We start from the raw sequence: 23,240 nt of genomic DNA, 5'->3' as shown, positions 1-23,240 counted from the left end.
GTTTAAACTGGCCCTCACAGAGCCCTGACCTCTATTGACCTTTTCAAAACTCCTTAAAGTCTGTGCCAAGAACGTAAACGATGTTAATGAAAACTACCAACATTCCCAAGGAGTGGCTAAATATCCACCCAAAGCTTTTGTCTAAAGCTTGTTGATGGCAACAAAAACAATTTACTGAAAGACTTTTTGAGGAGATATTAAAGAGGCTGTATGAATAGTTTTGGTCCTGCAGTGATTTTATTCATTTTTTTAAGCATTTAGTGATGTTATAAACAAGTACATGCTGGAAATGTCCAAAGCTCCTCACACTTTCTGCTTTAGGTTCATTTGGCTTATTAATTGAAATAGTCAATCACTGACATTTCAATTGCAGAAACAAAACAAAACCATCTTTACCTTCTGATCTCTGGCCTGTATAAAACATCCTGCGCAGCAAAATAACATTTGGCAGTTTTACATGAATAAGTAGCGTTTCCTATACTTCAGCAGCTGAACTGTGAGGTAATGCTTTGTAAATTAGCTTGAGCTTTTCTCAGTGCATTTAGGTTCTTGTGGGGTTGAGGGGGGGAGTTCAGTTTTATTTGTGAGTCTTTCGGCTCTTCGGGGAGTTCATGTCCCTCTTGGTCTTCTGCAGCCGGGAGAAGATCTCCTTGAACAGCGCTTTGTACTCCGGCGTGTTCTGACTCAGCCGCTTGTCCACCTGCTCCACCTGCCTGCTGATTCCCTCCAGCGCCTCCGGGGTGGAGGGGGTCTGCGGAGGCGTTGGGGGTCTGACGGCGCCGGCCCCGGACGTGGAAGGCTCCGCTGAGCTCATGCAGTACTCCCTCATGGAGGGGTCTCTGGAGACGGGCCGCGATGTCTGCACCCCGGCGTGGCACAGCGTCTCCTCGTGTCGCCTGCACTTCCCCAGCAGCTCCTCGTACTTCTCCAGCAGGGCGTGGTACTGCTCGTCCACCTCCCGCAGGATGGACATGCCCCGCTTGCGGGCGCCGTTGCCCTGAAGCGGGTACCCGCCCTGGCGCCGACCGGACGCAGCCGAGATGGCGTTCAGGGCCGTGTCGCTGCAGCTCTTCCGCACCGGGCCTCCGCCTTGCTGCCCGGCTCCTCCCTCGGCTTCACCGCCCTCCTCCTGCCCGCCTTCCTCCTCCGGGGTGTCCGTCTCGGGGCCGTTGCCGAGCAGCGTCTCCAAGCCGTCCTCCATGTCCCCGATGAGACACACCCTGGACTTCCGGAGCTGCTGCATCTCCAGCAGCTCCGCCTCGAGCTCTTGGACCCGCAGCTTGCAGCCCTCGGCCCCCAGCAGGCGCTGCTCCAGCTGCTCGAACTCTTGCAGCACCACGGCGCACTCCCGCTCCACGCTCTCCCGCTTCGACCGCTCCGAGGCCATGGCCGAGTGCAGGGAGGACACGATGTCTCTGAGGCGGTCGTTTTCCTCATCGAGAGGCTGCCGCTCCACCAGGTCGACGCTGCCAGGGTTGGCCAAGAGGAACCCATCCTCGTATCTAAAGAAAGCGTCACAGCACCGGCTTAGAAACGAATGCATGGAGTGTGCTTCATTGTAATAAGCACACTTTGTGCAAAACCTATTAATGAGAACATTTTTGTACCCAAAGGCCCTTCTTGATGTACATCCACTCTGGTTCTGCATCTATTTATGTTCTTCAGGATCTGTGGCTTTACACGTCATTGTAGTTTTTTTGGTTTAAATGGTTCCTAAACTATTTAATTTATTCTGACTACTTTAAAATAGACAGAATGTAGTTTGAAACAGTCTAAGAAAATGATCTGCTTTTGTTCCCATAGAAAGTACTCCTGGCTCTGAGCTGGAGCGTTTAGTCGGTTCTCCTTCGCCCAGCCTGGCTCTGCTGAAGGTGTCTGTATGTTCCAACTTGGCGGTTCCTTTCTCACAGTGCTTGTTATAAATACGAGAAAAGTCAATACCTCGTTGCGATCAGATGGGCTTCCTAAAAGATGGAGCAGTTTTTACTAACTGAACGATCATCTGATTCGGATGCTATAATTCGATCTGCACGCAACTGAATTATATTGGCAGGAGAAGGATCGATTTGAACAAGGTTCCAGTAAATGGATACGACTTAAAGTTTTGCCTTGTACGCTTCCTTTAGATGAAGCTCCTAGTGTCCTGTTGGGATAGAAATGAGGCGAACAGAAACTGCGGCGTGTGCTGCAGCAACCTGGGAGCAGTGCAGAGCTCCTTGAGGCAGGGGAACGAGTGGACCGTCTTGCGCCGCTCCTTCTTCTCTCTGCGCACCCTCAGCTCCTCCAGGGTCCGCAGCTCCTCCACCCGAGTCGTGAGACCGTCCACCTGACTCTGCAGGGTCTCCATGGTGCCCGTCAACCTGAGTGCACAAACACAACTTGGATTAATCTGCTTGGAAAGAACAGAGGCAGCTATTGAGGGGGTGGTGGGGTTATAATTAGCCGTTAGCCCCAGTAACATGATTTGTAAATGTCTAATCTCCGATTAGAGAAATTTCTGAACATGTTACGAGCGGTTATGCAAGAGGAACAGCAACAAAAAAACAACTTCCCCGATACCTGACATCAGTGGCGCAACTACACATTATTCAGGTGGATGCGAAAACAGATCGGCGCCCCCTCTGGTGCTGCGCCCCTATGCGTTGCATACCCACTTTTTGCGCCACTGCCTGACATACCAGCCCTATGCAGGCTAACGGCTCTCTGAAATCACTTTAGCGGGTTTATGAGCATGAGGGAAATCACTGCTGCTGCTGCTGCTTAAGTTCCCCGTTTTTCTTCAACAGACTAGAACATTTCTGCATGCGCTTTGGAAAATAGCTGTCAAAACTCAGCATGCACCAATAGCCGTCTCATTATGGGCTGTCGGATGGTCGGCGGTCACCTGTCTATCTTCTGCTGCGAGGCCTTGCTCTCCAGCACCAGCTTCTCGTTGGTGATCTCCAGCTCTCGGGCCGTCACGTCCAGCTGCTCGTACACCTTGGCGTGCTGCTCGTTCATCTCCCTCAGCATTTCCAGCTGCTTGGACAGGTACTGCGAAGCGAAGCACGTTCGATGGCGTGAAGAGGTGGCGGACAGCGATTTATAGATGTCCGTCCAGAGAGGACATCGGGACATCGTCCTGCTCCGAGTCTCATCGTGCATGCGTACCGCGACGAAACGCGAAGAGCTATTGGACGGCTCAAAGCAATCACAAAAATTTGTCAGCAGGGTTCAAACCTAAGACCTTTCTTGCTGAAAGGTAACAACCCAGAATCGGAGCTAGAACTGGTTAAATGATTCAAGTAAATTGGTGCAGTTAGAATAAAAACAAAAACCTGTCGTAAATGAGTAAAAAAAAATTWAAAAAAAAGCTATGGTTTGAAATAATAAAAATCTTTAGTTATGTAAAACGACATTAAAAACATTTTCTCTCATCGACTTGAAAGGTGAAAAAATTTACATGGTTGGGGGAAAAAAAAAAAAACGGATGCTTGGGGAGACGTTTCACTGCCGTACCTCTATCTCTTGCACTTGCTCCTCGTTGTTGATGTACATCTGCTGGAGAGAGTCCTCCAGCTCCTTGTTGCGTTCGAGGAGAGTCTTGCCGAGCTCCGCGGCCAAATGCAGGTCTGAACGGGAGCCGAGACAGAAAGACGGACATAAACGAACAAACACAAACAATATGCGGGTGCTTTAAGAAGAACGTCAACAACACAGCCGCTTTTACAGAGCGACTGCTGGCGGTAAGGAAAGTCTGTCTCAGTGAAACACGGAGGAGGAAGAACACAGTTACGGATTTGTTCGACGAAAGACACGTATAGTTAATAGGGCTGAAGTGATTAATCGGATTCATCGTGATTAATCGGTTATTGAAGATGATCGTCGACTAATTTAGTAATTGATTAATTAACTGGAGCATACATACAAAAAACACTAAATAAAATATTCACAGCAGTAATTTAGCTCTCTGTACAAAAAAATAAATACATTTTGCGTTTAAGATTTAAAAAAAGAAAGACTGTATATGTTCTAGCCAGAACTCCAGAGACAATTTTAGTTTCACCTGGTTCAAATTTGGATTTAAAAAAATTCTCCTATTAAGTACTTTTTGCTATCCAGTTACTAAACAGTTAATCCATAAAATAGTCAATAGATTAGCCCTACACTGGATTGATGGTGACATAGGGCTGTAATTTGTATATATTGTTAGAATATTTTTTTTGTTGGAGGTTACAAAGTTTAGCAATAATTTGTTTTTGTCATTTTAAAAAATACATAATTATTTGCATCTTTTAAAGTATTTCTAATATTTTATTCAATACGTGGTTAAATGAATAATTTGTAGAATGTGTCAATTTTTAAATGAGCGATTAATCGTCAAAACAGTCTGTAGAATAATTATCAAAATAACTGTTAGCTGCAAAATAACTGTTAGGCATGAACATATGCTCTATGCATATTTTAATGTTTTTGATAAATGCTGCCGTTTCAAGGTCAATATAAAAAACCTAAACTTTTGCCATTTCATTAACGTCATGTTCTGTGTTGTACAAGTGCCATGAATTCAAATACACATTTCTTTTTTTTTCTTTTTTTTTTTAAATGGCGATTGTGCCACAGAGGTTTGCAGACAGCACTTTCCCAGGCTTAGAAGATTAAAACTGGACCAAACTGGAGGAAAAGGAAAACTGGTGGGAGTTAATAGCCGAAGCTGGAGAAAAAAAAATAAATAAAAAGAACAAGAGTGGAAAGACTGCAAGAAAGAGAATCACTGACATTTTTCGGAGTGTTTCCTCACCACAGCGACGAGCACCGACGCTTACAGATTATTGGTACAAAATTCAGAGCTGCCATTTATCACAACCCATCCTTACTGAAAGCAGCAGAAATCTTCGAGACTTATCGAACGCACTTAGTGCTCATCTCTGCTTCTACGCTGAGGGAAGCAGCGGAAAGGCCTGCAGTCTCAAATGCGGGGCTTACGCAACTCCTTAAGGAGGAGAGGAGGAAAAAAAAAAACAAGGCCAAACATCAGATATGTTGCTGCTCGTGTTCCTCCGCTGGGATGTGTGAATCACACTCGGGCTCCCCCCTGGAGCGGCAGCAGCACAAGCATGGCATCACCATGCAAACGCCCTCTGCACACACACACACACACACACACACACACACACACACTTCAGAGGTTTAAAATAGAAGAGCCGGCGGCGAAGATGTTGCGCAACAGCGTCGTTTCTGGGGTCTAACTCCATGATTGTGTGGATGATAACAACACCGTCCACTCTCTGACCCCGAAGCGTCAAAATCTCTGCTCCCGTTTTGTCCGGAGTGGGGAAGGGGGGGAGGGAAGGGCTCTAATCAGCTCAGACATTAATGTTTTTCGACCTCAGATCGGAATAATGGCAACATCAGAGAGTCAAATCCACCTGATCTCCTCCTCTTACGACGACGATGCGTAATGTGGTGATGAGATGCAAAGCCGCTTTGGTTCTCTGGGTCAGCAGGTGATCAGGAGATGGGGTGATGTTGAGGACGGAAAGGGGGGAGGAGGAGGAGGAGGAGGAGGAGGAGGAAGCTCTCATCTCGCCTCTGAGGAAGCTCTGCTCCAATTCAAGTGAATCCATTTAAATCATCAGGGAAGGATTGATCTCGGCCGCAAGTCAATTATACTTGCACAAGAGCAACTAACGCACAAATGGGTTCTTCATATGCATTTTGATAGTAAACAGTTGCGTTCAGGTGCATTTATCAACTACGTCCCCCCCCCCCTTGATCTAGAATAAACATTTTAGAAAGTTTTTCAGACAAGTTCTTTTACGATTGATTCGGTCATTCAACTCCAGAATAATGCCTAAAGGGAAAAAACTAAGTGGACAGAAGAAAACAAGAAAAATCAGTCAGATGAAGCCATTTTCCACAAAAAAAAAAAAGACATTACTACTACAGAAATATAACCCTTCAACTCCATGCAGCCGGTTTTCTCACCAGTGTTATTCTGAATAAACAAAAAAAAAAAAAAAAAAGAATTGGCTAAATTGAAATGGTGAAAAGCTAATTTGTCGTTTAATTGTGAATATATACAAAAAAAATTAAATTAACGAGATAATATTTCAGCTTTGTTTTGATGATTGGTAATCATTTGTGATGTTTTGAATCTATACATAGGAGAAAAAAAATTACATTTGGATGCCTAAAGTTAATCTTCATCCAGCCATGTTTATTAGGATTTTGTCTCCATATATATATATATATATATATATATATTTTTTTTTTTATGTATAAATTCTTCCTAACTTTAGGATCTAAAGATACGACTCGCATCTGCATTTCAGATATCTAAAGCTTATCTATTTGAAACGCTCATGTAAATCATAAGAGCTCCAACTTTCTTAGCTGTAAAGCCTACAAATACTTTAACTTTATGACACCATCTCAACATCTGTCTTATTATTTTCAGCTGTCATTACCAGCAGCTGGTATAAATCACGTTTAGAGTTCATTTAATACAATTATTCACCTCTCTTTCGATGCATTTTCAAATGTCTTGCACTTTGTTTGCTTGAGAATTTAAATCACAACTGTAGCTGCAAAGTATACCATCATATCCCAGTTGTTATTGCACAGGACTGTTTAGATGCAATATTTGGTAGGAGATAATATTTCAGATGTGTTCAAGTTTCCAAAAGCATATTTGTCCATCTTTGCAGCCCTTTATGCCCACAGCTTGATCCATGTAATCACCATATCCAGCAGTAATCCTGCATTGTCATGTTTTCCTGTTGTGCTGCAAAAATAAATGTAACCAATATTAGAGCTAGTACAGGAAGGTACAATAAAACTTATTTGTGTATAAAAGTAACTTGATATTGGAGGATGGTCTGAATAAATGGTAAAGTGGCAAATTAGCCAAATGTGCATTTCTGATTGAGAATGGCGGATGGATCTGTAAAATAATGTCGAAACAAAAGGAGATCTTTGCTTTCCAAGCTTGGAGTAGCGAGCAGCGGTGAGTACAGTGATGTGCCAGGACGGAGGAAGGAGCTGAAAACAGAGGCAGCATTCACGCAGGGTTGTTCCGGGATGCCTCCCTGACAAGATCCCGATAATTAGCGGAGGAGGAGACCGGGAGACGATGCAGGGAGAGAGGTTCATTCATTCTGCATTTTGCAACCCTGCGACACCCCCCACCACCACGAAGATGACCTCACCTTGCTCCAGGTCCCGCTGGTCGTACCACGGCTCCTCCTCCTCCGTTACAAACTCCTCCATCCTCCCAGCTCGAAGCATCGATGCCGGGTGAACTTCTCTTCCTTCTCCTCCTTCTTCCACCGGCGATGAAGAGCAGACCCGCCCGGAAGTGGAAGCACAAACAAACAGTAGCGGCGCTGCCTCTCAGAGTGATGTGAACGGCTTAAATCCAGGCAGAGCAGCTGCTGCTTCTGAAACCACCTGCAGGTGTTGGAGGCTCCAGAGATGCAGCAGCAGCGCTGGTGGTTCAGGGAGCCTCTGCTAGCGGGGGCCCTGCTGCTGCTGCTGCGGCGGCGGCGGCGTCCTTTAAAGACGCAGACTGGCAGCCAGCAGCCCGGTGACCAACTACTGCTGCGTTCACGAGCAGTGGGAAATACGAGCTCTGTAGAGATCACAGAGCGATAATCAGAAGGTTGTTGGATTAGTAGTGGCGTGGATCCGCTCGAAAGAAAGAGAGGGAGAAAGAAAGAAAGAACTCTTATTTGCTTTTCTTAAATCCCACCAAATGTATTTTTTCTCTAATTTATTTATTTTTTATTATTATAAATGCCTGCTAATCTAAGCTCATGTCAATAAGACTGATTTTCGTTTATGCATCTCACATGAGTCTTCTGCCTTTCTAATTTCCTTGCTTGTTATTTGGAAGCGTGTTCTTCTCCGTCTTGTACTCAACTCGTCCAACCTACCTGACATAGACTGCATCATTTTCTCTGTAGCTGATAGTTTTGACCGTGTCCTGGCAACCTGAATGCTGGGAGCTGATGTCTAGACATCAATATTTACTGGATTTGTTCATAAGCGCTTCCATAAACTTCAATTTAGAGATCATAAAACCAGGAGTTGTTTATTTCACCATGTGAGACACACACTGCCTATAGCTTGTTTTATCATAAACAATAATGAATCTGTGTATATTTTTGCTTTTCTTTCACACATTTTGCCATTACCAACAGTAAAAGTAAAACTATCTTTTATTTACAGAAGAAAAAAAAAACAGATTTTCAGCAGCACAAATACAACATGAGGAAATGGCTAAAATATATTTTTACCCCCAACAGTGAGGATGCAGCTTTTCCCATGTTCTAAAATCAAGCAGTGGCTTCATCCCCCTCTACTTTAAATACACAGACAAGAATTCTGAAAAATACAAACTAAAGCATTTTAGAAACAAAATGGAAGCTTCTTTTTTTTTTTAATAAAACACATTGAAGGCTGCTATGTGATTTGGTAAACATGTGGTCCTCAGAACAGTAACCTCCGTTTTATTAAACTCTTTCTGTTCTAGTCACGTTTCCATCAGGATGCACTGCGGTACTTTAGTCCGAAAGCTTTTAACCATTACAGTACGACGTTGATGCGTAACGAAGATGACAGTGAGCGTGTCAAACATCCTCTTCTCCCAGTCTGAGTAGATCACCCAGAATCCTCTCCGCTTTTCAGCTCATCGTAGATTTTTCAGAGGATTTAGGTCTGAGAACCGAAATGGACTTACACGGTTGTCTTTGTGTCATATCTGACCATACAATCTGCATCACTTCCTGTTTTCTGCCAGGCATGCATTTCAAATATCAAAGTGTTCGAGTGACCAAGGTTCCCTTCAGCTCCTTTAGAAAACAAACAGGCCCACATCATGGCGGCTCCTCCGCTGTACTGAACAGCCGGCATGAAGGGCTTATCAACATATTCATCTTTTGTTGCTTATGATGGCACTTCAACCAGATAAATTAAATGCGGTTGTGTGTGACGTGTAATCCGTTCACTGCTACCCTTTTATTTTAAACACAAAGAAAAGAAATCCCGTCGACTTCTTGGATTCAAGTCGAGGATCAGGCTGTAGTGTTGCTGATCCAAGCGGACTCGGACACCTTGCCTGACTTGACTCGAGGGGGCTAAAAACATTAAGAGCACTTGTCTCATCGTTACACTGACAGACTGTCAGTTTTATTGCTCATGTGTCGAGATGACGTGCAAGCAGTTGCGAAAGCCCTTCATTTGAAGCTTTTTGAATAAAAAGCCTGAGATCAGCAGCAGGATCCAGACAGGCACTGGTAAAGATGGCTTTGACACAGGGAAAGGACTGCATGTCCCATCAGTCCTTGCTCTCTGGGGCTCTGGAGTTGTGCGGTCTCTTCAGGTGCGCCCAGTCGGCCTCACTCTCACAGCGCTGGACTCTGCTGAAGAACGTCTTGATGAGAACTTTAGCTTCACCTTTAACTGCAGACAAAAAAGGTTATAGTTACTGAAAAGTCAATGACAAAAACAAAAAAAATAAGGTAACACTTTATTTGAAGGGGGGTGAATAAGACTGTCATGACACTTTCATAAACATGACATAACACCTGTCATGAACATTAATACGCCTTCATGAATATTGATGACTGTTGTCATAAAGCGTCATTCGGTAAATTACGACACTTTTAATACAAAGTTGACATTATTCAAAATGTCTTTGTTATGACAACTTGACATTAACCAAGAAATCATTACTGTTTAAACTTTACCTTTAATAACAAAGTTACCTAATTTTTAAAGTACAATCAGTAATACTTATATCAGTAATGATTTCTTGGTTAATTTCAAGTTGTCATAACAAAGACATTTTGAATAATGTCAACTTTGTATTAAAAGCATCATAATTTACCGAAGGACACTTTATGACAACAGTCATAAATATTCATGAAGGCTTATTCATGTTCATGACGGGTGTTATGACATGTTTATGACAGTCATAAATATTCATGAAGGCTTATTCATGTTCATGACAGGTGTTATGTCAGTCTTATTCACCCCCCTTCAAATAAAGTGTTACCAAAAATGGACGTTCATATGGCATTAAGTGTTTAATTACCTTGGTTTTTTTCACGACTTTTACCCTCTGTAAGAAGGTGAGACAAGTATCGCGCAAAAGACTTAAACAGAACCTGCGAAAGCATTCACACATCTATTAAACACGTTCAATTTTGTTCTAATTTGCTAATGTAGAACTCTACACACCTTAGTAGCAAACTTTCCCTGAGTATAATAGGGGTTGAGATAATGGACCACAATGTTAGCCGTTTCCTGCAGCGTCACAGCCTTCACAGGGTCACCGGGTTTACCGAGGTCACCGGGGTCACCGGGCGGCGGCAGCGACCTCTCCTGCACCTCCGGGTTGAACGTCACTCTCCTTTTGCTGGAACCTAACGTCCGGCTGCGCTTTGCCGCAGGAGACGTCTCCTTCTGCTCCGCTTCCACCTCGTCTGCAGCCTGCAAACACACAGCGCTGTCATCCATCGCCGAGAATTAAATAAAAAACGTGAATCCTGCACAGAAAGCGAGATTTTATATCAAGCAGTGCATAACCAAGAATCAGAAGAAGTGAAACCCGTTCTGGCAAAAGCAGTTTAAGTCCTTCATGGGCTTTGACTAGGCCACTCCAACAAGTGAATATTTAGCTCTGGCTGAATGTTTCACGTTATTGACCTGCTAAACAAATAAACCTTTGTCTTAAGGAGTATTTAATAATGTAGGTGAAGCCTCTGCTTAGCTATGATGTGAGTGGAAATTGGGTGTTATTGATTAAATATGAGAGAAGTATTTAACCAATACTCGTTGGTTAAATAGCTCTCAACTTAATAGATGGTAAAATAAGTTTTTTTTATATGCAAGATAAAATCTATTGGTCTTGAAGTGAGTTTTTCTTTGGCTTGGGCCTATCACTTTCTGGTTTGCCGTTTTAGTTTAGTTTGTTTTTTTCCACAAAGCATCAGCGTTTAACTTTGCTCTCCCTCATAAATTCACAAAACTTTTCAAAACTTGATCCCTCTTCATGCTAATTTTTTTCCTGAGTTATTCTGTAGTTAAATCCAAGAATCTAAGTTTGGTTTTTTTGTGCGTAATGAACCGAGGGACTACAAACTGTTTAGACGACTTTATTTCTGGTGTGCTGCCATTTCTCTCATCTTCACATGTTCTCTAACGAACCTCTGATGCTTTCACAGAACATCTGCATTTTTACTGATGTTAAATTAAACACAGTTTGAATAATCAGTGAAGGTCATTTCTGAAGGCAGTCGGTTGCATTGGATTCTATTTAGGGGTATCAAAGCAAAAGGGTGGCTGAAATCAAATGCACGCCACACTTTTCTGATTTTTTAGGGGTAAAATAATGTAAAACTGTGCCTCATTTTCTGTCCACTTCATAGCTGAGAGCACCAATAATCTCCAATAAAGCATGTTAAAGTGTGTGTCCATAATGAGACGTTATGAATATTTTTGTAAGACACTCTACCTCTTGAACTAAAAGCAGACTAGCAGGTACTTCTTCTTCCTCCTCTTTAGGTTGGTTTGGTCTGAAAATGGTACAAATGTAGTTAAGGTTGTAAAAAAGACTTTTACCAGTAAAGTTTGACAGAAATGTTTACTGAGGTTTAAGTACTCTGTGATCGTAGTCGTATCCTCATGAGGAATGTCTTCGACCTGAGTCAAAGTCGCTTCTCTTCCCGCTTCCTGCTCTTCGTCGTCGGACAAGACGATGATTTCCCTTTCAGGTTCTATCAGGATCAGATCCTCACTCTCTTCAAGCGCAGGATCGCTCGGCAGGGAAAGCAGCTCCTGCCTCGAGTTCTCTTCACAAACCTCACTGAGAGTCTCTGACGGCAAGCCGCCTGCCTCCAGGCGCAGCTCTTCCTCCAGGCGCAGCTCTTCCTCCAGGCGCAGCTCTTCCTCCAGGCGCAGCTCTTCCTCCTCCGCGGGTTTTTTCTTCACAAAGTACTGCGAGATGTTGCGAGAACTCTTCGCCGCTTCCGCCATCTTCTGCTGCTTCCTGCTCATGACTCGGCCTGCTTTGGCCGGGCTGACGGCTCCAGCTCCGGTTCTGGTGGACGGTGAAGTCTCCGTCTCTTTCACCCTGATCCGTTTGACGTCCGACTCCACAGAGGAGACGCAGATGAAGCCCCCGTTCTCCGTCGCTTTGCTAGACACAGGATTCAGGAGGTCCTTGGCGGACTGGAAGCAGTTAGAGGAGCCCCTCTGGCCCGCTCCCACTCTTTTCCGCTTCATCTGGAGCAAAAAGGAGGAGAATTAAATCGTGCTCGATGTTCTGCGAAGATTGTGTAAAAAAAGCCACTCGTACAGAGTAGATCTGGGCGGCCGAGGTGAAGCCCTGCAATTCCTCCGGGTATAAACACGAGGAATTTCCATCGGGTTTATACTTTGTCTCCGTTTCTCTGGAGTCGTTGCTGCTGCCTTCGTCCATCCGAGGGGCTGATTTTGTAATCTCCGACACCTTCAGGGCAACAGATGAGTTAAATGAAAAACACGCCTGGTTTTATTTTAAAAATCGCTCATATTGTGGCGCAGACATTTTCAGTCTACCTTCTTCAAGATGGCAGCTTTGTACAAGTTGGAGGATTTGCAGCTTTTGAAAACCTCGTGCTCCAAATCCACCGCTGACATCAGACTGCTGCAGCTGAGAGACGGAAAGGAAATAAAGGCAGACTGTTATTTGTTTCATTCTATCGGGTTTCAGCTGAACGCTTGTAGAGAACATCTGAATCCTCTGACCTGAATATGTCTTCTGCCCCCTGGTGGTCACGCAGAGCATCTCTCAGGCGGTACAGGCAATGCTCTCTGGTCTGCAACGAGACTCAGGTTTACTAAAATAATTGTTGGCATTTGTTCTGTCAAAATGTACTTATTTCAGTTCTCTGGCTGCTTTGGGGCATGTTTTTAAAATGTAAAAACAAAAATTCACCTTTTATTTAATGTAATATTTTCTATAGAGGAGGGAACTGAACTTTTTCCGTACTTTTTGATTAACCCTGGAAACCTGTTTATTAAACTTCATATCTTAATCTATACATATGAAATCAACGTCCCTTGTGAGGCAATACCTAAATAAAAAGTATGCATTTTACATTCTGGTATCAAAAGAGCAACTCCATGGTGGACAGATGTAGGAAAAATGCATTTTTAATTAAAGTCTACACACTTTTGCGGCTGGGCAGACATCTGCTGCCCCGCCTGCGAGTTAACGAGCGTTCGTTAATGAATGCGGGAGAGGAATGTTCTCCAGTTCTGTCATGTACCTTCACCGTGAGCCGGGGGATCTTCTGGCTGCTGGCCTCTCTGAGTGGACAGTCAGCATCTGCACAACAGGAACGACTTGTTACTCCACTGATAAACCTCTCGACTCGTCTCAGTGTCTTATTGCACTGTTGGCGGTACCTGGCGGAACAAAGTCCTCCCTCAGGCCGTCAGAGCCCTGAAGACACACGAGCATCGACATGAGTTAGCACTTTCACACCGACGCGTCTTTCAGCCACGCCGTGTGAAAACGATACAGTCACAGTCGTTTTTCCTATCGGACTGCACTGTCAGAAAGGGGTTCAGGTTTTTATTTGGCTCATTTTTCTTTCACCGTCTTGACATTCCTGTGTTTGTTATGTTGTTCTGTAAAGGGCTTGGTTGGTCGCCGCTTAGAGCAGCTTGACTCGAACGTTGTGCCAGCTCTCTCCAACATGTGGGAGTGATTTCACAAGACGGGCTCCAACAGGAATGGTCAGTCTTTGCCGCTAACAGCTTGCATACAGATGGTAGAGAGGCTCCAAAATTCTATGTTCTATGCATTTTTAATGTTTAAGAATGCATTTTTAAAAAATCCCATTTAGGTAGAAAAAGTCAGACTGTGATGTGCTCAGCTAGGCATCAAATTGTTCATTAAATATCAGAAGTCACCTTCCGTAGATTCATCTGCTTCTTGAAGAGGTCAGAAAACTCTTTCTTCCTCTTCTTGGTCTCTTCTTCAGCACTTCCACCCTCCCCTTCATCGAACCTGCAGAGTTAGAATGCAGCGTCATCATCATTACCTCACACCAAGTCGCATTCAAACCGCATTTCGGAAAGCGTAACCAAGCGTTCGCCCTGCCTTTCGAAGCCGTAGCCCTTCTTCCCTCCTTCGTATTGCTCTGGCATGAACCCGAACGGCCCTTTGGGCTCTCCACTCTGGCCCTCTTCGGTGTTGGTGCTGAGGGCGGCCGCTCGCTCCAGCTGGGCCCGCACGACTTTGGGGTTGACGCAGAAGTCGCAGGCGCCCGCGCACTTTGGCGTCTTGTCCCCAAAAAACTTGGAGATGTTGGCATGGCGACATCTGATGAGAATAAGAACGCAAGATATTGATTAATGAGCTAATAATTTAAAGTTGATGGATCTTTTCGATTGACCAGCAATTTTCTTAAAAGCCTGAGTTTTCTCTCGAATAAACAGGGTTGACCACACAAACTGCTAAATTTTTCATAATATGCTTAATTTAAATAAATGAATATATAATTACATTTTAACATTAGTAAGTGTCAGCTGTATTAAATGCTGAGTAATATTAAACTTTATATTTATAAAAAATAAACAGGAACATCTAAGCTGCTGAACCGAAAAATAAAAGACAAAAAGGATAAAATATGTAAAAATAAAAAATTAATAAAAAATTAATCTCCTTAAATCCCTTAAATTGGAACTTGGGGAGCTTGTCAAGGGTTCATATTTCTAAACAGGACTGCATAAAGTGCATTTTGCATCACAAACCAGTCTCTGATTGGACAGTTTCTCTTTCCCATTCTGGTATGTTCCCGCCATCTTTGTTTCTGTATCAACTGACTCCACTTACGGATGACCAGAGGCGCCCTCATCTGGATGACGTCCAAATTACAACACTAAGAGAAGGCTTAAGTGGACATCATTAGTGAGTCGACTGGAACCAATTTTAATCTAATAAACCATTAATCGACAATTAATCGCAAGTTTATTAACCCTAGATGAGAGGATAAAAGATGAGAGAAAGAGGTCCAGCTAATGTCCCTGCATTATCCAGCTCAGCCTTTTTTATCATCAGCTTGTGTAACCATCACATATTTAGAATCAATGCTTGTGTTATGACGTCAGTCAATAATTATTGTCTTTTTTAAAAGAAAAAATATGGGTTTATCACAAAACTCACTTTCACAAAATGTCCTCATAAAATTCCGATTATAAAGTTTGTTAGAAAAAACACCAGAAAGTCTCACTTTGGAACCACGGTTACATAACCGCCAACATCCACACATCCTCGCAGCCGCAGAGCCCTTTTGGGAATCAGTCGCATCAACCCCAACGCTGGAAATGGGAACGCTGCCACTTCCTTTTGTGTGAACAGGGAAGCTTAAGCAGTGCAGGCAGAGGAGCAGTAAACCAGAGGGCAGCAGTAAGGGTAAGGCAGCAGTCCCTCCCAGACAGGACTGCCAAAGAGAAAACTGCAGCCTCTGAGATAGGCAAGGCAGCAAAAGGAAGAACTCAAGAGCAAAGGTATGAGATGACTTTCCGTCCTACTTTAGGACCTGCAGCAGCGTCACACAGCAACAAACCAACAAACTAGTTCTGCCAAACAACACCCTCTGCAGGGGAACTGCTCCTGGGAATACACTGTAGCATGCTCACACGGTCTCCACCCTGTCCTCCTCCTCCTCCTCCTCCTCCTCCTCTTCTGTTCGCTCAGGAACTTCTGACACTCAGTGTGGGCTTGACTAAGTGTGGGAAAACTGCTGAGACTCTCACAGGTAGGTGTATTTCAGTCCTTCTCAGCGCCAATATGACTTAAAAAATAGCCACAGCTGTGGAAAAAGTTTGAAAAATGTCTTAAAAATAAGGATTTAATTATAAATATATGCTAGAAAGTCAGAGTAGAATGCATCAAATTACATGGAAATCACTGATTTACTGCAGTATCTTGTGCATAAAGGTTGTTTCTAAGTGAAATAAATCCCCAATTGGCAAAAGCATCCTGCATTTTTTTTCTCGGAAAAAGCAAATAAACTGTTCTGGCACTTGCATTTTAAACTGAAACAGTAAAAAGTTCCTCCAGTCTGTAAAAGTTTGGAGTGAAACGAACAAATCTGACTCCTTTCTCAGTTTTGATGTATTAAAAAAATGTAAGTAAAAAGTCTAAAATTACAGTAAACTCAGCTCTGCTCGGAGCTGTTTCTGATTATATTTGGTACATGCTGTCCAGAGAAACACATGTTTGTGCTTAAAGTCACTTAAGCAACGCCAGCTTCTCAGTCTTTTCAATGATCACGTGTCACTGGCCAGGAAAACACTCAGCTAAGGCTCTTCTATACATGTAGGTTTAATAATTGGAGAGCTTTTGTTTAAACTGTAATCCATCCATCCATCCATCCATCCATTTTCTTCCGCTTATACGGGGTCGGGTCGCGGGGGCAGCAGCTTCAGAAGGGAGGCCCAGAAGCTGCTGCCCCCGCGACCCGACCCTGGATAAGCGGAAGAAAATGGATGGATGGATTACAGTTTAAACAAAAGCTGTAATAAAAAAACTGTAATATAAATCTAAAACCCCAAAAGGAAATAGAGCGTCACACCCATGTGAGCAATTCAGCAAGAACACGGCAGCACCAGCAACAGTAAACAACTGGAATCTGCTTCCATTATGCTCATTGCAGTGTGAAACTACAAGGCACAAAAGGCTAAACTTATAGTTAAAGTACTTAACTAAATTATTCCTAACTCTTGAATCTCTCCATGTGTTCTGACATTACGACAAAAAGCTTGATTTTATTTGTCGTTCTTTTAATTTTGTGCCAAAAGCAGAGCGCAACTGGACCTCATGCATGGCTCCTAAAAATGTTCTTTGCATAAAAATCTGAAACATTAAACAAGTAATTGTGTTACTCTAAACAAAATCAGAGCAAACAATGCCTTATGTTTGCTCCACTGGGGTGGAGTTTCACCTTCCAGCAGAACAAAAAAAAATTTAAAACAAACATTTAGCCAAAGCTACAAGGAATGTATGCATGCATTAGAATAGCCTAGTTAAAGTCCAAGTCTATATCTTTTAAGAAGCCATATGTGGCGATAAGTGATCAAATAAATGTTTACAGCTTGAGCAAAAGTTTCAGTACTCTTCACGTAACTATCTGGGTGACTTCTGAAGGCAGCTGGTTGCACTGGATTTTAATTGGGGGTATCAGAGTAAAAGTGATTACACACATGCACACAACTTTCTTGTGGATATTAAGAAAAAGTTCAATGAGTATGATTAGTGTTGCTGGTTACATTTGGGTTTAAATCTGCCCAGAAGTAGATTCACTTTCAGACACACAGGCAGTAAAACTCCTGGGTTTCCTTTTCCTCAGTGTACAGAAACTGACAGCCGACACACACACTAATGTGACTCAGACATGCCCTTTGTGCTCTGTGGTCTCCTCAGCAGGATGGATGCCAGAGAGGAGACAGTGGGTCTCCTGAACAATGTCTGGCTCAAGCTTCAAAGTCTGCCCAGTGCCCACCCTCTGGAGCTGGGAGGCTTCTTCATCCTCCTAATCTTCATCTGTGAGTCATGCCTCCTTTTGTTTTAAAAAAAAAAACATTTCTTGGAATTAAAAAAAAAAAAAAAACTAAAATATATAACTTTCCAACAGTTATGGTGATCCTCATGATGGTGCTCACCTGCGTGAGTCACTGCTGCTGCTGCTGCTGTAAGTCCAAACAGGACGAGCTCGACGTCTGAGGGAACATTTTTACTTTCCGGCAGGTTTTTCCTGCCGATCTGCTCACCTCTGTGCTTAGAAATCAGACATAAGCTGCACAGTGTGTGCACAAAAAAGGAGGCGGTGCCACAGCACAACAAAACAAACTCTTGGATTGCGTTCTGGGACAACAAATCACACCCGTTAATGCTGCCAGGCTTTCAGGAGAAGCAGCATTCCTTTGGAGCATCCCTGCCTGCGGAGCAACAGCAGCTCATCTACCATCAGGAGAAGGTGGGGCCAGAAACAACTGACTTATAAGCAAATATGCAGCACCGAACAGGCTTACAGGTCTTTAAAAAAAACAACAACAAGCTGCTCAGTGTTAGATGAGCGGAAAGCCACATTTGTTTGAGAAGGATTCATACTGACATTGTATCATTCCTCTGTGAGGAATATTAGAATGGAAAGCTGATCTTTTAACTTTATAAGCAAGTAAATAGTTGCATTTTACGATACACTATTAGGAAAACAGATTCTAATGTTTTTTTCCAATTTTTTGTTGTTGTTTTCAGGATTTAAATCATAGTAGATTAATTTCAATGTTTGAATTGAGAAAAGTAAAAGAAGCACAATACTGGAACACAGCTGAAAGTTGTTTAAGGATCAGATAGCAAAGTCTCTTGTTCCAATTTAAGCTCATAAAGTGAAGATTTATGTGGTGATTTTTCCAGTGAGGAAGAGGAAACCAGGAGAAATGTCATCTGAAAGCGACAGATTAGAGCACAAACAAAACACGCCATGAAGGAATTTATAAGATCTGTGGTGAGGGAAAAGTTAAGCAATTTAACCTAAACACTGATGCATTCATTTTGTCACAGACATGACATCTGCTACTCTCAATAATCAGTGAATCATTAGTGTAAACAAATAACACTATAAACAATGAAAGTCTCTCCCTTGTGGCTCAAAATTGCATTAAAAAAATAAAAACAGCTAAGGCACGGCTGTAAATTTAACTGTGCTTCATATTTCTGAGACTTTTAGGCGATTTGCCTCTAAAATAAATTTGCCTTTTAAAGTGTTCATTGAAAGCGGGGAACAGAAGGGCAAGTCTGCCCCCTGTTGTTCTGAAATTGAAAATTGGATATTCAAAGAAGGGAATAACGTTTATATCTGAAACTGTTGAATGAGCTCAAGTATACTGATGTGAGATTTTTACTGCATCGTAATGTAGTGAAGTGATTTTTATACAATAAAAATGTTGTTTCTAAAGGATGTGTGTGTCTCTCACCCCTCATGCTCACAAAACAAAACCATGGCTTCCAAATCCGTGAGGGCTGCTTTGTCAGTCTCCTTAAAAGAGCCTCGCTTCTCCTAAAAGAAATTAAAGAAACCTTCAGGCAAATGTTTTGGTGTTAAAAGTTTTATCTTTCTAACGCTCTTCTGCTGCTAATCCGACCTGTCTCCGGGTGACTTCCTGCCGAATGAGGAAGTTTAGCTGCTCCTTATCCTTCCGACTGTAATATGTGCGACACAAGGAGGGCAGACCGTCTCTACCTGCTCGTCCGGACTCTTGGTAGAAGCCCGCCAGAGACTTTGCAAGGTTCCAGTGTGCGACAAATCTGCAACGACGTCAGCAGCACGTGTGTAAAAATATAAAAAAATAAGACAACAGAAAAAACAAAAGCAGGATATCTGCTCCCTTACCTGACGTTGGCTTTGTCCACTCCCATGCCAAAGCTGATGGTTGCAACAATAACCAGCACCTTCCCCTGCATCCACTCGTTCTGCGTCGCTGTGCGATCTGCTGCCTTCATACCTGCAAAAATCCAGAGTCTTGTCACTTGAAACCCAGGATGCATGTGGGGTTTAAAAACCTCGGACCCGTTTAAACATCCTACCTGCGTGATAAGCCTTCGCTACGACTCCAAGCTTGCTCAGCTGGTAAGCAACCGTTTCACAGCCATCCCGGGTTCGGCAGTAAACAATCCCACAGCCCTGAACACAAAGTGTAAAAAAACAAACAAAAAAAAACCTCATAATGTATGAATTGACTAATTTGTATCTGATTAAAATACATATAGACAGAAAATTTGCTCATCAATTAGGAGTTGTGGCATATTATTGTTTTAACTCTGGACAACAGAGTTAAAACATATTACATCTGTCTGTTTCTGCCAAAAATCTTTAGAGAGTTTTCTGTCTTCACAGATCAAGACTTTAAAAGTTTGTTGCCACAAATTAAAACCTTTGGCTTATTTACTGGTAGAAACGGAACTGATAACATCCAAGGCCGCAGCTGCAGACCCGGAGATGAGCAAACTGAGATTTTTTTGTTATGAGCACGAGAGAAAAACTCCCTAAGAAGAGGTAGCTGAACGGGAGGTACTGTGTGTACATGACTGAAGACATATTAAATATAATTGAAGGGCTTTAAGTTTCTCTCTCTAACTTGATCTCTGAGAATCACTGTTCACTTTGCTTTCTACTAAAATGACTAAAAGGCAAATGCGCATTTCTCTGATTGATTCAGCGCGTCTCTCTTTATTAAATAAGAATATTCAAAACAAGTTTCAAATTAAGTGGGAGACATAAAGGTGCAACGTGAACCAAAAGACTCCAAAGCTGCTTCACATCATTACCACTGAGGTAAATAACACCAGGTTTGTGCAATATGTTACTATAATCACTCAAGGCTCTATTTTACAAACCTGTTCAGCAGATCCACTGTCCATATCCAGAGCTTTTTTGATGAAGGCATGGAGGTGAGCATAAGGGTTCGGCAGCAGATCCCTGAAGATCACGTCGTAGTGAAGGTTGCTGCGGAAGACGGGCGTGACGAAAGACATCGGACAGCTCAGCCTAAGCGACTGAACGATGTCTTCTTGAACGTTCTTGGGAGCTGTCGCCGTCAGCGCCAAACAGGGAACTCCCGGTATGCGAGCCCGCAGCTCGCCCAGTTTGAGATAGTCTGGTCTAAAGTCGTGGCCCCACTGGGAGACGCAGTGAGCCTCGTCCACAGCCAGGTAGGACAGCAGGCCGCGGGAACACAGGCCCGTCAGGCAGGGCTGGAAAGAGGGCGAGGCCACCATCTCTGGAGTGATGTAGAGCAACTTCAGTTTGGGCCGCTTGCTCCCCAGGTCAGCCAGGATCAGACGGCGCTCGCCCACCGGAAGCTTGGAGTTGATGGAGCAGGCGGCGATGTTGAGCTCCTTCAGGTGATCCACTTGGTCCTGGAGAATATCATGCAGTTCAAATGAAGTATCAGCCGTGTGTAATGTGAAACAAAACCCCACATCGACACCGACACCATCAATTTAATCTGCGGTTATCTTAACATTGAAAAAGATGAGCTAATTTTGTTGGTTAATTGAATGACCTGGTTGTCTTAGGAGGAAATCTAAGAAAATATGTGTGGTTACCTGAATGTCTGCGTGGATAATCTAATAGCTTTGAAGAACTATATCAGCTCGAGTGGGTACTGCCTAGTCTAATGTGATTTCTACTAAAGAAAAATGAATAGTTTTGCTTTCTTAATAGGAAAAAAAATCCTTTCAATTGCATTCTTCAATGTCAAAAAGCTAATTATTTTAACAGGGATATCCTTTCTAGTTTGAGAGGCTTTACAGAAAAAGTTGAACAACTGCGCTGTGACAAAATAACAGAAAATCCTAGAAAACAGTCACATCCTTTTGACTTTCTTTCCTGGCTCGCCTCGGGACCTTGGTGGCACGTTGTAGCATGATGCCAAAGACGTTTAACACTGCCGTGAACAGCCATCAGCTGGTCAGGGTAACCTCTGACACCGATAAGGACTACATACCATTCCAGATGGATGAAGATGAACTGAACTGAGGCTCACATGATAATATTTGGTTTCCTACTGTTTCCTTTATACTTCACTTTTTATAGCGTGTTTGTATTCCTTAGACTAAAAAACGAACAAAAAAAAACAGACTTTTGCATTTTATTGTTCTCTTTCTTTTCTTTTTCTTTGATTTTAAGTAGTTCCCACTTATATGCAAGAATGATAAAACAGGATCTCCCTCCTGTTGTCATCACTCTTACATTAGTAGTTTTGCATTACTGGTTCTTAGTTTCCTATTGCGTGTGTGAATCACTGCTATGTTGACACTTTTTGACCCACATTTTACAGAATGTCTCTGTAGCATGATTATCTCCAACAACGGAATGTTCCTGTGAGAAATCGCTCTCATGAGAAAAAGGCTTGATGACCTGTGTGCAGAGACAGAACCTCCTTATCTCTCCTTTCTGTGAAAATAAAAGGCAAGGCCGAACTGAAAGTTATCAGAACCGGCAGTGAATGGCTCGCAGGAGTGGCACGATTTCTCCTTTCATGAAAGCTGGGTTGAAAACTCCTATACGTTGTCTGTGGTTCTTTTCATGTAGGTTGAGAAAATACCTATCATCTTAAACTATCAACCTACCAAAATTACTGCACACACAATAAAATAGACAATTAAACTCTTCCTGAGTAAACCTTTATTGGTTAGAAGTGGGTGTTACACTGCAGTTGATATTATATTGTAGATATTGTAAATAAAACAGGAGATTAGCAAGGCTCTGTATATGATCAAATTCTATTCTTCCTCTTAAAGAGGCATTTCAGAAAGTACAACAGCAATAACATTCTGTAGTATTGTTTTTGTTGTGTGATAGCATTTACAGAAACTTAATGAGATTATCTTTTGTTTTTAAATTCTACAGATTGCCCTGCAGAATCAGTATGAGTAGAGGGAAGTCTGACCTGAATGAGAGCGATTAGCGGGGATATAACCAGAGTAATACCCTCGGCCAGCACTGCAGGCAGCTGATAGCACAGAGACTTCCCTGCTCCGGTTGGCATGCACACGAACACATCCCTCTGACCTAAAACAAGACAAAAATAGGCACATTTTTAACAATGAAAGACAGTTTGACTTCCTTTCGTAGCCTGCTTCAAATGTTACATGTACTGAATGGGATAGCACTGCTGCTACTCTGCTGCTAGGGCAGAGAGAAGACAAAAACTGAGAAGAAAATATGAATTAAGTACGCTGTTTTTGACTTACCACTAACGACAGCCTTAACAACATCTTCCTGAAGTTTAGACCTAAAGCCGTCGAAGCCAAAGTGAGATTTTAAAGCCTGTTTTAAACTTGTTGACATCCTTCGTCTGACTACAGACAACTCTCTCGTCGTCGCACACCTATTACGTCATTTGAGTCGGGGAAAAAAGACGAGGAAATAAAAGTAATGATAATAATTATCTGCTCTCATTTTAAGTATATATTCTGTCATTAAGTCATTTACTTTGATTATTTTCAACTTTAACCGAAAATAAAGAAAAAGTCAACTATGATATATTTGGTAATAGTGAACTCGAGCTCTGATTGGTCCAGCTTGGTGCACCTGCTAAGACACACGTTTTTTTTAGCCTGAAATTTTAATTACCTGCCGTCATTCTTGACCCTTGCTTCCTGTTGCACGAATTTGTTGTACATTCATTAAAAA

The 23,240-nt window shown here is 42.8% G+C and overlaps 2 protein-coding genes and 1 long non-coding RNA gene across 5 annotated transcripts; 1 reads left to right on the top strand and 2 right to left on the bottom strand.

Annotated features, from left to right (window-relative positions):
* Nucleotides 1-215: 215 nt before the first annotated feature.
* On the bottom strand, nt 216-7,580 carry cdr2l (cerebellar degeneration-related protein 2-like). Its single transcript, XM_008416639.2, has 5 exons — nt 7,191-7,580; nt 3,499-3,611; nt 2,885-3,033; nt 2,196-2,360; nt 216-1,502 (listed from the first exon to the last, which is right to left on the bottom strand). The coding sequence occupies exons 1-5, from the start codon at nt 7,267-7,269 to the stop codon at nt 578-580; spliced, it is 1,431 nt and encodes a 476-aa protein (XP_008414861.1). The 5' UTR covers nt 7,270-7,580; the 3' UTR covers nt 216-577.
* A 603-nt stretch (nt 7,581-8,183) lies between these two features.
* Nucleotides 8,184-23,057, bottom strand: recql5 (RecQ helicase-like 5). Of its 2 annotated transcripts, XM_008416637.2 has the most exons (19): nt 22,799-23,055; nt 22,495-22,616; nt 20,438-20,959; nt 19,628-19,724; nt 19,434-19,545; nt 19,186-19,348; nt 19,018-19,100; nt 14,138-14,359; nt 13,948-14,044; nt 13,438-13,474; nt 13,299-13,357; nt 12,775-12,845; nt 12,586-12,679; nt 12,344-12,496; nt 11,648-12,270; nt 11,501-11,561; nt 10,225-10,476; nt 10,079-10,151; nt 8,184-9,444 (listed from the first exon to the last, which is right to left on the bottom strand). In XM_008416637.2, exons 1-19 carry the CDS (start codon nt 22,893-22,895, stop codon nt 9,320-9,322), a joined length of 3,063 nt encoding a protein of 1,020 aa, XP_008414859.1. In that variant the 5' UTR covers nt 22,896-23,055; the 3' UTR covers nt 8,184-9,319. The 2 variants fall into 2 exon arrangements, with proteins under 2 accessions (XP_008414859.1, XP_008414860.1); XM_008416638.2 differs by lacking the exon at nt 11,501-11,561 and having other exon boundaries at nt 11,608-12,270; nt 22,799-23,057.
* Nucleotides 14,704-18,998, top strand: LOC103469123 (uncharacterized). Of its 2 annotated transcripts, XR_534305.2 has the most exons (4): nt 14,704-15,546; nt 15,737-15,797; nt 17,465-17,586; nt 17,676-18,998. It is a non-coding gene; the product is annotated as an uncharacterized LOC103469123 (long non-coding RNA). The 2 variants fall into 2 exon arrangements; XR_534304.2 differs by having other exon boundaries at nt 14,714-15,797.
* Nucleotides 23,058-23,240: the final 183 nt, after the last annotated feature.

Source organism: Poecilia reticulata, linkage group LG8 (assembly GCF_000633615.1).
Source record: "Poecilia reticulata strain Guanapo linkage group LG8, Guppy_female_1.0+MT, whole genome shotgun sequence".
NCBI classification, from domain to species: Eukaryota; Metazoa; Chordata; class Actinopteri; order Cyprinodontiformes; family Poeciliidae; genus Poecilia; species Poecilia reticulata.
Note: the sequence above shows the minus strand (reverse complement) of the source record. Positions and strands in the feature narration are given on the sequence as shown.

Bases quoted from the DNA above. Each gene is read 5' to 3' on its own strand.
- cdr2l (XM_008416639.2), bottom strand. From the start codon at position 7,269: ATGCTTCGAGCTGGGAGGATGGAGGAGTTTGTAACGGAGGAGGAGGAG. The intron at 3,612-7,190 runs GTGAGGTCATCT...GCTCCCGTTCAG, and splicing joins CCAGCGGGACCTGGAGCAAG to ACCTGCATTTGGCCGCGGAG. The intron at 3,034-3,498 runs GTACGGCAGTGA...TTCGCTTCGCAG, and splicing joins AGCAAGTGCAAGAGATAGAG to TACCTGTCCAAGCAGCTGGA.
- recql5 (XM_008416637.2), bottom strand. From the start codon at position 22,895: ATGTCAACAAGTTTAAAACAGGCTTTAAAATCTCACTTTGGCTTCGAC. The intron at 12,846-13,298 runs GTACATGACAGA...GTCTCGTTGCAG, and splicing joins TCCCCCGGCTCACGGTGAAG to ACCAGAGAGCATTGCCTGTA. The intron at 10,152-10,224 runs GTGTGTAGAGTT...ATGCTTTCGCAG, and splicing joins AGGGAAAGTTTGCTACTAAG to GTTCTGTTTAAGTCTTTTGC.